This window comes from Phascolarctos cinereus, unplaced genomic scaffold, assembly GCF_003287225.1.
Source record: "Phascolarctos cinereus isolate Bilbo 61053 unplaced genomic scaffold, phaCin_HiC Scaffold_5;HRSCAF=322, whole genome shotgun sequence".
Lineage (NCBI taxonomy): Eukaryota > Metazoa > Chordata > Mammalia > Diprotodontia > Phascolarctidae > Phascolarctos > Phascolarctos cinereus.
In genome coordinates this window covers 273,661,634-273,675,448 of record NW_027555958.1, presented here as the reverse complement: position 1 = coordinate 273,675,448, position 13,815 = coordinate 273,661,634, and the positions used below count along the sequence as shown (strand labels likewise).

At 38.5% G+C, this 13,815-nt stretch overlaps 1 protein-coding gene across 4 annotated transcripts in view; it reads left to right on the top strand.

The window, feature by feature from the left end:
• The window catches only part of CD7 (CD7 molecule), a 73,044-nt gene extending 60,078 nt beyond the window's left edge, over window positions 1-12,966 (top strand). For all 4 annotated transcript variants that reach the window (XM_021000865.2, XM_078155876.1, XM_021000863.2 and 1 more), the window contains 3 exons: window positions 8,306-8,620; window positions 10,503-10,624; window positions 12,199-12,966. In XM_021000865.2, the coding sequence (XP_020856524.1) occupies window positions 8,306-8,620; window positions 10,503-10,624; window positions 12,199-12,303 (542 nt within the window). In that variant the 3' untranslated portion in view covers window positions 12,304-12,966. The remainder of the gene's footprint in view (window positions 1-8,305; window positions 8,621-10,502; window positions 10,625-12,198) is intronic.
• Window positions 12,967-13,815: the final 849 nt, after the last annotated feature.

Genomic DNA, 13,815 nt, shown 5'->3' with positions numbered 1-13,815 from the left:
CAATAATTAATTCTCTTTTGGATATAATGAATTTAAGGTGCCAATGAGGTATCCAGAAGATATTTAACCGGTAATTGACAACACAGGTTAAAATCCACTTGAAATAGTGTAGGCAAAGCATACACATTCAATTGGGTATGGAAATCTGTCTCACCCCTACAGGAAAATAGGGGGGAAAGGGGACAAGAGAGCAGGGAGATGATAGAGAGGAGGGCAGACTGGGAAAGGGTATAATGAGAAGCAAATACTTCTAAAGAGGGACAGAGTCAAAAGAAAGAATAGAATAAATGTGGGGGCAGGATAGGATTAAGAGAAATGGAGTTAGTTTTTCACAACATGTCTACTATGGAAGTGTTTTGCATAACTGCACATGTGTAATGTATATTGAGTTGCTTGCCTTTTCAATGAGAGTGGGTGGGGAGGGAGGAAGGGAGAAAATTTGGAACCCAAAGTTTTAAAAACATATGTTTAAAAAAATGTTTTCACATGCAACTGGGAAATAAGAAATACAGGAAATGGGGTTCAGAAGTCTAGCCTGCCCTGCAGGAAAATAGAAGGGGAAGGGGATAAGAGAAGGGGGGAGAGATAGAAGAGAGGGCAGACTAGGGGAAGGGGTATTCAGAATGCATGCCATCTTGGGGTGGGGGAGAGGGGCAAGATGGGGTGAAAATTTGGAACTCAAAATCTTGTAGAAGTAAATGTTGAAAACTAAAAATAAATAAATTTATACTTGAATCATCGAAAAAAGAAATAGTATAGGCAAATATGTAGATTTGTGAATCATTTACATAAAAATCATCTATCTTCACAATACCATATATATGTAAATATATATACATACATACAGAGAATGTTTTAAAAGTCAGTGCAATTTTAAGCCATTAAAGTTTAAGTGGATACATATGTGGATAAATATATCTATATAGATGTGGGCATATCAATATACGTCTCCTTCTCTCCAGTTACACAGCCACCACCTGAATTCAATCCTACCATTTCTTGCCTGGATACTGCAATAGGTTTCTAACTGTCTCCTTGACTCCAATCTCTCCCCCTACTCCAATCCATCCTGTATTTAGGGGCCAAAGTGATTTTCTCGGCTCTTTATCATCTCCAGGATTAAATATCAAATTCTCGTTTGCCCTTCACACCTGGCTCCTTCCTGATTCTCAAGCCTTCTTACATTTTACTTCCCTGTATGTGCTCTACTTCTGCTTTCTATTCTTCACACATGACATTCCATTTCCTATCTGTGTCTTTGCAGTGTCCATCTCCCATGCCTGGAATGCTCTGCTCTGTCACCTTTGCCTCTTAACTTGGTTTTCCCTAGTGTCCTTTAAGACTCAGCTCTAATGTCGCCTTCTGAAGGCCATTTTCTATGCTCTGTCACATGCAAACACACAAAACCTCCCAACTACTGGTGCCTTTCTTCAGAAATTACCTTCCATTTGCTCTATGGACACAGTTATTTAAATGTTGTCAATCCCATTAAGAAAGTGAGCTCTTTGAGAGCAGGAACAGTGTTTTGGCTTTTTTTTTTTTCACATCCTTAGAGCTTAGCACAGTGCCCAGCACATAGTACATGCTTAATAAATGCTTATTGGCTGATACAGAGACAGAGACAGAGAGAAAATCAAAGGAAGAATGATGGATGACAGAGAGATGGGAAGGTGTTAAGAGGGGCTGACTGAAAAAGAGAAGGGTTACCTGTTCTTTATAGATTGGGGTAAAGAAGGAGAAAACGAGTGAAATGTGATGGAATTTTGATATGTAGACTACGTAAGATGAGGGGGTTTGTGACAGATAGTTTCCACTTTCTCAGTAAAGTAGTAGACCAAGATATCTGGTGAGAGTGGGTAAAGGTTAGGAAGTGGAAGCACAAGTTTCCAGAGATAGTGGCATGGGCATGGACGTAATGAGGATGATGAGGCTTGAGCTACTCCACCCCAACCCCCCAGCCCTGCCTCCAGAGCCTGGATGTTTCCACCAGCTCCAACTACCAAGTTCAGGAGAGCAGCCTGAGACTGAGACAAGAGGTGTATCTGTGACAATTTGTTAGTCAACTTTCTGTTCAGAAAAACTGATACCAGACTGATTTTGCCTTCCCAACACAATATGTATTAAATCCAAAGTTGACCTGTTCTCTAAAGTTTGTTCACATTCTATTATGTTAATATTAAAAGCCAGTATAAGATGAAAGTGTGATCAACCTTAGCAATTTCATTAATGGCAAGGGGATGAAAGTGTGGAGCCGTGATCAGCGTGCTGCACGAAAAGAGAAAAAGAATAAAAAGAGAGCATCAATTTGGTCAGAAATTGCCCTGATCTTCCGCTGGAGAATCTGGAGCTAAATGAAAGAATCTTAGTGATTTATGCTTAATAACTTCCCCAATCAGCATGAATCCAGTTTTTCTCCTAGGCAAAAGGTAAGGCGTGTTTTCCTCTAAGAAGAGATTAATCTCTGTGAGGGAGTATTTGTACAAAGTGAAAAGATTCTGCCTGTATGCTATGGGAGAGGAAGGTTTAGGATTCTCTACTCCATCTCTCTCTCTAGTCTCCATCTGGGAATGCAGGCATGGCTAGTTTTTTTTTAGAAATTACTATGGTCTTACTAGCTGTGTAACCCTGGGCAAGTCACTTAACCCTGATTGCCTCAACAAAAAAAGCCAAGAAAGAAAGAAAGAAAGAAAGAAAGAAAGAAAGAAAGAAAGAAAGAAAGAAAGAAAGAAAGAAAGAAAAAAGAAAGAAAGAAGAGAAGAAAGGAAGGAAGGAAGGAAGAAAGAAAGAAAGAAAGAAAGAAAGAAAGAAAGAAAGAAAGAAAGAAAGAAAGAAAGAAAGAAAGAAAGAAAGAAAGAAAGAAAGAAAGAAAGAAAGAAAGAAATTAGTATGGTCAACAATACCTGTATCTTCTGCCATTTTTTAATACTAATTGAAAAGAAACATAAGCAAATTTTAAAGAGCAGGTGAGGTTTGGATTTAACATGTGTTCTCCTCAGCAGGCAGGAGGAAAAAAGAGGAATAGGCAAAATCACTGTCTGGTATTAGTCTTCCAGAATAGACAATTCAGTTATAACTAGTCTGCCTACAAATAGTTCTTGCCTAATTCTCAGGCTGCCCTTCTGGCTGTGGTAGGTAGAGGTGCATCTGAGCTTCAGGGGCTGCTCAGACTGCAGAAGCCCTTCCTATCTTCACTTCTTTCTCAAAACTCAAATATAGGGTGTCCAAGCTCATTTCTGAACCCATGTTCACTTAACCTCTTGTAAGACTACTCCAAGGAAAGAGAAAGTAACACTATCTCTTTAAGGCATACTCTCTTTAGACAGGGGAATCCAAAAAAAAGAAAAAAAGAAACTGAAGATTTCCAACCTATCCATCAGGCTTTTTATCTTATCTACTTTAAATCCTTCAGTAGAAGAAATTTTACATTCCTTCCCAGTGTTGGAAATTTTTCAGTCCCTTGTAACATCAGTTATGGCATTACTGACATCTGAAATTACACATCACAGCAGCACTTTCCAGAAGAAGAATGATTAATCCAGAGTCCCAGTACCTTAGGGTGCTACCCACAGTAAATATATATCAACCACACATGCCATAGGCATATCACAGAGGAAAGATCACTTGACAGGTTATATTTAAGTGATCAAAGGTCTAAATTGTATTCAGGACATATTGCTTATACATGTCACAAAAGTATACACATGTCTAAAGAACATAAGCAAATATAGCATAATAGCAATTAAATAAAGCAATCAAATAGCCTACGGGATAACAAAATGTGCAAAATAGCATGGTATGCACAAATAAACAAGTAATGAAACTATGCATGCTCAGAGGCTTAGGTACCTACAATACATGCATGATACCAGCACAAAGGCAAATAAATACGAACAAGAAAATACCATAACAGAAGCATATACAATACTAAAAATATGCATCACATGACCATATGAAATTACATGTGAAGTACACAGTACATGGATAAACATGGTCATCTGAGATTATTTTTAATTTAAGGTTTAGAGTCCCCAGCTTGGAAGATGCTTGAAGTTTCTGATAGAGATTATTTTCTCTGTCTCATTCTTGTGTAAGATACTAATGAAACACATACACACCAGAAATGCTTGATCGTTCCTTTATCTTCAACTGGTTTTTAATACTATTTAAACAGAAATATAAGCAAAATTTAAAGATCAGATGAGCTTTGGATTTGCAATTACTTGTGAAATGCATGCTACAAGGGTATACACTAATATCGTCATTTAGCAAAGGAACACTACAATCTGGTAAACGTTAATATTGTCATCTAGGAAACACTGATGTTGTCATCTGGTAAACATTTATCCAGTTGCCCCTGTAGCACCACAAGTTAATCTGGTCACTATAACATCATGATTTAGCCCAGCTCTCCCTGTGATATGTCGACCTATCTGCCCCTGGTCATAGTCCTCAGTAGAACTATAAGCCTGAATCCCTAGAAAGTTCCTGACGTGTAATAGGCACTTAATAGATGCTTTTTCATTGATGGATGTCTAAACCTGATTTTGTATAGGGTCAAGGCTGGCTAGCAGTATGACTCTGCTGCGCAAGATGTATTTGTACTACAGGAATCTCTGCAGCTGAAATTCTAGACAGAAAAGAGTCAATCCTCTTTCCTTTTTTGAAATGGTTATTGGGAAGACCATAACCCTGGAAGGTTTATTTATCATTCTTATTTTACAGCTGAGGAAACTGAGGCAAACAGAGGTTAAAGTGATTTGCCCAGGGTTACATAATTAATAAGTGTCTAAAGCTGGATATGAACTCAGGTCTTTGTGACTGTAGGTTAAATTCTCTACCTACTGTGCCACCAGCTGTCTAATAACAATCCTAGTAATAATAATAATAATAATAAATAATAATAATAATAATAATAGGCAACATTTATAAAATGCTTTAAAGTTTGCCTTCATTTTGCCCTCACAATAACCCTGGGAGGTAAGTATCATTATTATCTCCATTTTACTGATGAGGAAACTGAGGCAGGCAGAGGTTAATTGACTTGCACAGGGCACACAGCTAAGAAATGTGTAAGGCTATATTTGAACTCATTTCTTGACTCCAAGCCTAGCACTCTGTAGTAGTGGGACCACAAGGCATGAACATTTTTGATAGTTCCTTATTGTGTAATAGCAAACTGCTTTCCAGAAAAATTGTCCCAATGCATAGGTCAACAGCAGCACAGTAGAGTCTCTCTTTTTTCACAGACCTACCAAAAATGAATTTGATCACTTTTCTCCTTTCTGCCAAGTTGAAGGGTACAAGGTGGTACCCAGAGTTGTCTAATTTTCCATTCCTCTGTATATAAGAGAGCTTAAACTTTTTTTCAGATAGTAATTGAACTATCTGTTCCATATCCTTGGACAATTTATCTATAATACTGGGGAACAGGTCATACTAATAAATTTCTGGTAATTCCTTATACATTTTGCCTGTCATAAAGTTCAAAAATTTTTGTAGGAAAGAATTTGGTTTCACACACACATGCATGCATACATACACACATGCACGCACACTTTATCCTGGCTGCATTGCTTCTGATTATGTAAAACCTCTCCATCTCTTTCTCTCTCTCTCTTTTTTTCAATATAATAAATCCATCTCTTTTTGGCAACCATTTCTATACATCGTTAACTTCTTGGGGTTTTTTTTGTCAGAAAGGAATAGTCTTCCTTATTTCATTAATAATGTTCTCATTTCAACCTAAACGTGCACACTCAAAGACTTTCTAGTGTAATATTATTTACTCTATTTGAAAAAAAGAGGCCTGCCTGCATTCCCCCACGTATCCCCTTCCTCTTGAAATGGGAGTGTCTTCCAAAGATTGCTCCCCTTCCCCACTCCACCCTCTTTGTTCTGATTCTTTTTCTCTCATTATTTATCTGTAATACCCATTATTAATTTATTCCTTTCTTTCTCCCACTTCTTTTCTCCCCCCTTTTCCCCAAAGCCTATTCGTGCCATTGAATTCTTGATCAAGACAATATGGCTATTGTTTTGTTATCTTCTTCTCAAAACTACATTGCTATATGGTAACTAGTTAATCAGAAGTACTTATCTTAATACTATTTCTCAGTCTGTGGTCTCAATGGTTTTGTAGATTAAAAACTGCCGTATTGTCTCTGTGTGCTCCTGATTTTTCAAGTTAATATAAATTCTTGAATTACCGTCTTTTGTCTTGAAAGAGAATTCATGGCTTGGCTGATTTAATGTTTTAGCCTTTAATTTTTATCTGTCATTGAAAATGACTTTCTCATTTCTTACTTATGTAGGAAAATCTTATGCAATTATACTTGCTGCTTTTTGAGGAGATACTTTTGCTCTCGGATTACTGTATAGTCACATCCTTGTCACTGTAGTCTTGAAACTTAAAAATTGTGTGTCTGGATGATTTGAATTTGAAGTTCATCTGTTGTTACCTTTTGTAAGTCCACAACCTGTTTTTTCAATATTGCTAGGAAATTTTCTTGCATAATTTCCTGAAAGAGTGATATCAGTTTCTTTTCTTCTTCACAGTTTTTGGGAAGTCTGATAATCAATTCTCAAATTTTCTCTCCTTGTTTTGTTACTCAGAATCTAACCCTTTTGCCTGTGTCAATCCCAATTCTTTTTCTGGATGTGAAGTTTTATGAGGTCATTTTTTCTTCTTCCCTATTGTCTTTACCATTTTGTTTTCCACTGAAATAATTGTGTTTTTCATTAAGCCTATTGTTTTGTTTATAATTGTTATGGATAGTTCTATACTATTGACTTTCATCATCTGGCTTGAAGGTTTTAGCAATAGGTCTTAGAGTTGGTATGGTGGCATACAGACACCGACAGGGGCAGGAAAATGCAATGGAGAAGGGAGATTGGGGGCAAAGAGACCCATTAAAAATAATCTCAATAACTCAGTGAAGAGATTATAAGGACCTGAACCAATTTTAGGAATGCATGACTGGACAGAGTCTGCAGCTGTTCCTGGCCTCCTTTGATTTCAAATGTCTGTTGTCTGATTTTGCAGCAAGTTTGCCGTGTACACTGAGAAATGGAGCTACATGTTAAAAGATTTCTGATCACAGCCTGACACACGGATTTTATCATTTTGATTCTTTCATGCTCACAAAGAATTCTACAAACTAATTTAGTCATCCCAGAATCAATTCTATTCATTGTCATATAATCCCCATTCATTCATGTTTTTAAAAAAAGAAATATTTTTTAAGATTTTCCCACCCCCCACCTCCCTTCCTGTAACTGATCTATTTTGTGATTAGATTCTCCCATCTTGGTTTTTGGGCACACCTGTGGTGGCAGTAATCTAGAAATGGATAGGTATGTAGGCATGGAAGTTCCCTATCACCCTGCTCTAATACATCTCTATTTTGGGGTTAAGTGCCATTGTGATTGCAGCAATCAGTCAATCGATCAATAAGTACTTACTAAGGTTCTACTATTTAAGAGAGGAAACAGTAGAGTGGAAAGAGCCATAACTAAATCTAGAAATTCGTAGGACTTGAATTCAAATCCTGACTCTAATACTACTTGTGGGAATTAGACTCCCTGGGCTCTCTAGGTCATTTTACAAATAAGTTTGGGTTTTCTCATCTATTAAATGGAAAGGTTGGACTAGGTGGTCTCTGAGGTCCCTTCTAGCTCTGGATCTATGATCCTATAATTTTATGTGCCAACTACTGTGTTAGGTGCTGGGATACAAAGACAAAAAGAAGTAGACTTTGCTTTCAAGGAGCTTATTTTCTATTGGGGAGAAAGATAGATAGATAGATAGATAGATAGATAGATAGATAGATAGATAGATAGATAGATAGATAGAAAGATAGAAGATAGAAGATAGATAAATAGATAAATAACAGATGGATGATAGGTAGATAGATGATAGAGAAATAGATGGTAGATAGTTGATAGATAAATATAGATGTACACATATATGTGGAGAGAAAGAGAGAGATAGAGGAGAAAGAAAAGAGAAAGAGAAGGGAGGAAGGAGGGGAAGAGACAGGGAGAGAGCAGTAGAAATAATGAGGGGGTGCATTCCATGTAAAAGCAGAGATAAAGAGTATTGTATATATGGACCAACAAGAAGGCCAATTTGGCTGCACTACAGAAAGCTTGAGAGGAGTAAAGTGTAATAAGGCTGGAAATGAAGGTTGGAGTTAGAACGTGAAGTGTTTTAAATGCCAGACAGAGCTTGTCATGCCACTGCCACTGAGCCAGAGGTACAGCACTCAGCTCAATGGGAATGACTTCTTGGTCTCTTCCTTTTTAGAGGTGAAGCAATTTCCCCTGTTCATCATGGCTCAAGAAGGGGACACAATCAATATCACCTGCACTACCACTGGAAAATCATCTGGGCTCTACTTGAAGCGAAGTACCATCAGGCTTATAGAAGTGATCCATTTCTCAAAAAAAAACAAATCCATCATAACAAAAAGTTACGAGAATCGTACCATCGTCTCTGGGTCCCTGAATAACTTAATGATCACAATAACCAATGTACAATTGAATGACACTGATGTCTATACGTGCGAAGCCACAACATCTGACAACCTCCTGGGAACTGGCACCATAGTGGTGGTAACAGGTACCAAATTCTGCTCATACTTCAGAAAAGCGAATGCCATTCTCAGAGTCTTTGCTTACACTGTTTCCCATAACCACAATATACTTTCTCTGCTCTCAGTTTGCGTAAGTCCCATTCTCCCTTCAAGGCTCAACCTCAGTCCCATTTCTTTCATGAAGAACTACATTAAATAGGAATGTATATGTATAGCCTATATCAGATTATGTGCTGTCTTGGGGAGGGTGGTGGGGAGGAAGGGGGAGAAAATTTTAAACTCAAAAGCATATGGAAGTGATTGTTGATAAATTAAAATAAATTAATAAATTTTTTTTTTTAAAAAGAACTACATTAGCCCTAAGAAATCCTTTAAAAGCCCTCCCCAGAACTCATGTAACACTTGCTTTCAATCATGTATTGCTTTGTATTGTTAGGTATTTTTTTCATGTATATGCTCTTCCTTCCAAACTAGTCTATAATCTCCCTTAGGGCAGGATTTCTGTCATTCAACTATTCATTCACTCATTCAATCAACAAATATTTTGAGCATTTGCTGTATGCAAGTTACAGTGCTAGGTACTAAAGGGATAAAATAAATATATGGCCTCTGTTCCCAAGGAACTGATTAATAGGGGAAATAAGACTGGAATAGAAATAACGCAAATTAGAATTTAGTCAGAATGTAAGAGAAATATAAACAGAAAGCAAGTCTCCTGGTATAGTGGATAGAGTACTAATTGTGAAATTAGAGGATCTCCGTTTGAATCTTGGCTTTGCTATTTCTGACTAAGGTGAACTTAATCAAGGCACAAAATCTTCCAGATCCATTTTCCTCATCTCAAAAATGGACTAGAGGACATATAAGTTCTCTTCTAACCCTAAAATCTATTTATTCTGTGATCCTCTATTGTAAGAATTGTTTTGTTCTCTGTTTTTGTAACTCCAGCACCTAAAATAGCACCTGACACAAAGTAGGAGGTAAATAAGTACCTGCTGATTGATAGATCCATCCTATGCTACAAGAACTTAGAGGAAGAATGGGTCACTTCTAATTAGGAGGAGGATGAAAGGCTTCCTACAGAAGGTACCTCCTGAGTCAGACCTTGCAGTGTTGTTCAGTCATTTTTTTTCAGTTGTGTTCAACTCGTTATGGCCCCTTTTGGGGGTTTTCTTAGCAAGGATACTGGAGTGGTTTGCCATTTTCTTCTCCAGCTCATTTAACGGATGAGGGAACTGAGGCAAACAGGGTTGAGTGACTTGCCCAGGATCACACAGGTAGTAAGTGTCTGAGGCTGGATTTGAACTCAGGAAGATGAGTCTTCCTGACTCCAGGCTTGCCACTCTATGCACTGTACCACCTAGCTGTCCAAGCTGGACCTTAAAAGGGAAACAAAAGTAAAAAAAGGAAGGGAGGAGAGGCATGAGCAAAGACTGAGACTGAAAAGAATATAAGACAAGAATAGGACATGATAAGTAGTCCTGAGGTGTTGATTCATGGTGGAGCCCGGCCTGGTTCATCTCCACTCTTTTCCCTAGGACGGAATATAGTCACTAGGTCCTAGGGTCATAGCATCACAGAATGTCAGAACCAGAAGGGGACCTTAAGGATCCTCTTTTCCAATACTCTCACTTTACAGGCGAGAAAACTGAGGTTCAGGGACATTAAACAACATATAAGCACACAGTTAATAAGTATCATTGTTGGGATTTGAACTCCTGATAACCTAGTGCAAGTGCTTTTTCCACTCTTTAGGGTAACAGAAACTCTAATGAGTTAAGTCACGTAGCTAAGGACACAGAGAGATAGCTACTCTTTTTTTTTTTCAGTATTCCCCATCTACCTGTGAGACCCACCTTCAGCTTGTTAGAGCCCTGTAAATCACTCTTCACTATTTCCTCTCCCTAGAAAAAAAATGGAAAAAAGAGGACGGAAACCTGAAGAATTCACAGGTGGAGGTGGTCTTGATTGTGATATCTTTCTTCATTGGGCTGGCCCTGTGGCCACTGTTCATGATGATGAAGAAGTGGGTAAGTGAATCAGACCTGTGGCTTCTCTTGTGTTTTTTCATTTGGCTATTTCCCCACCCAGCAGGCTGAGCTTCTCTCAAAAGTGCAGAAGGAAGAAGAGGCAATATGAGATACAGAAAAAAGCAATTCATTTGGAAATCTCAAATACCATCTCATTTTCTTTTGTTGAGCTCCTTGGAGTGGGGTCTCCAAATTGCAATGTCAATGGAACGCTTAGGTCAGAGCCAGTATCGGATAGAAAGATCAAGTTGCGTGTAGGGAAGGGAGGAGCAGATTTTAGAAATCATTATGGGAAACATGAAGATCATGAAACACTGAAAGGAATTCTATAGGACGAACATTGAAGAGAATGTAGATACCAAAAATTCATTGTCAAGGACAATTTGGGGACTGCTTAGCTGCTCAGGATCTTGCTTGCGTGTCTGGAGAGAGAGATTGCTAGGAAATTCATTCCATGCTACTGGCTTCTTTCTCCAACTTTGTCAGAAACCTAAAACCCCTGGACTTAAGAATTTCCAGTGGAAGAATTTCACCAAGAGCGAGGAGATGCAGGAGAAAGTAGCGAGTGACTAGTTAAATAATCTTTACCAGAGTGGAGACAAATCTTGAGCTCAGCTCTAACATGACTATAATGCCAGTCAGCACCAGACTCCAGGGTCTCTTGGGAGACAGAAATCATTTTGGTTTGATAGATAGATAGATATAGATAGTTATATCTAGTTAGATAGTTATATATAATATATACATACACATACCTATATCTCACACATTTACATATATATACATATATGTGTGTATATGTGTGTGTTTACATGTATGTGTGCACATGCACACACACACAGAGATAAACATCTACCTCCAAAGTAGACTGAGAAATCTTGAACTGGATCAATATTCAACATCCTTTTCAGCTTAAAATCTATGATTCTATGAATTACTTGCAACAGCATGGAGCCATGAAAACAGAACTGGATTGAGACAAAGAAGGTAGGCTAAAATTCTGCCTGTACCACTTAATACTTTGTGACCCTGGGTGAGTCGCTACCTCTTTGGGTCTCAGTTTCCTCATCTGTAAAGTGATGATTTTCCAGGTCCTTTATGGCTCTCTTTGATCTCAGATGTGTCTGAAATAGAATTTGAACTTGGAATCATGTCTCCTCATTGCTTTCCTTTATAAATACTGAAAGGAATTCTGTAGCATGAACATTGAAGAGATTGTAGATATCAAAAATTCATTGTCAAGGACAATTTGGGGACTGCTTAGCTGCTCAGGATCTTGCTTGCGTACCTGGAGAGAGAGATTGCTAGGAAATTCATTCCACACTACTGGCTTCTTCCTCCAACTTTGTCAGAAACCTAAAACCCCTGGACTTAAGAATTTCTTAAGAATTATTGTTATTGTATAACAATAACAACAACAGCAACAAAACCCAATAACAACAGACTACTACTAGTTAGTGTTTTATTTCTGAAAAGACATCTGATCTAGTCCTAAGGGGACTACTCAGCTTGCAGAGGGAGAGCTAAGTACTCAAACTGAACTAAAAATAGGAAAAACTGCTTTTGTTTTCCAGGTGCACAAAGTAAGAAGGACTCAGAATCCATCAGGTAGCGTGTATGAAGACATGTCCTATGCCATGCAACGCAACACTACATTCCAGGACAATCAGTACAGCTGACTAGCCTCACCGTGGAGATCAAGCAAGGGTACCCTACAGAAAGACAAGTTCTTTTCTCATTCTGTAGTTTCTCTCTGCCTTGGAATGGGGAATTCAGCCTCCAGAAAAAACAGCCAACACAAATCATCCTAGGGTAAAGGAGTTTAAGTTGTCTAGCAGATTTTAAATTTCATAGGATTAGAAATGGAAGAGATCAGGTCCAGCGTACATCAACCTACTCCCATTCCATTTTGCGCCACACACAGCAATTACCAGAACTGAGATTTGCCCCCCAGATCATATAGGTGGAGCAGAGGGTGGAGGTGAGAGACTTTTGGAAGGGGGAAGGAATACTAATAATGTTGCCCCCAAAAAAAAGTACAAAAAAAAGAAATTAGGTCATTGAATTGTCTTTTAAAACATACAAAAGAGAAAAGAAAAGAGTTCAGAAGAAAACAAACATTGAGATTTGAGTATGGGAAGGAGTCTGCACTTAGGCTACAGCTGTAGGAGAAAGGACTATTTGTCTTAACATCAACATTCTTTGTGGTAGCATTGTGCTAAGCGATCTACTTCCTCACTGTTCTGTGTCATATTGCTATGAGTCTGGACCCTTTGTGAATAAGCACTTTGTCAAAAATAAGAAGAAGAAGAATAAAAAGATCTATGAAGCTGGCACCCTTAGAGATTTGGCTCTTTGGTCCTTGGCTTTCAACACTACCTACGCTCTTCTGATGGGGTTTGAATTGTGCTTAAGTCTTGAGTGGGGGAGGGGTATAGAAACTTCTTTTTTGAGGAGACTGTGGGCCAGTTTGACATCGGGGCAGTGTCCTGAAGGTCACTACGAGCATTTGATATTAGTGGTGCCCACAGCATACCTCAGAGTGCAGGAAGCTAAGGCTTAGTTGAGTCATGCTGGGCTAAGGTTGTGCTGCTACTTTAGGGAAGCAGGAATGGACTGCTATGCTAATGATTTCCACCCATCCTGTATATCCTTCAATTAAAAAAGATATATTTTCTGATGGCAATGGAAGAAAAGAAGGAAATAAGTATTGATTAAGTGCTGAATATGTGTCAGGTATTGTGCTGAGTACATTTAATTCTCATAACACTCCTGAGAGGTAGGTGCAATTATTTTTTTGTTGTTCAGTCATATCCAATTCTTTGTGACCCCATTTTGGGGTTTTCTTGGCCAAGACATGGAATGGTTTGCCATTGCCTTCTCCAGTTTGTTTTACAGATGAGGAACTGAGGCAAGCAGGGTTAAGTGACTTGCCCAGGGTCACACAGCTGGTAAGCGCCTGAGGCCAAATTTGAACTCATCAAGATTAGTCTTCCTGATTCCAAGCCCGGTGCTCTATCCACTGTGCCACTGAGCTCCTCTGGTGCTATTATTATCCCCATTTATAGTTGAGGACACTAAAGAAGACAGAGATTTAAGTGATTTGCCCAGGAGCTCAAGTCTTCCTGACTCCAGATCTAAAGTTCTATGTGCTATACCACCTAATTGCCTAATCTATAGGAGCCAAATCT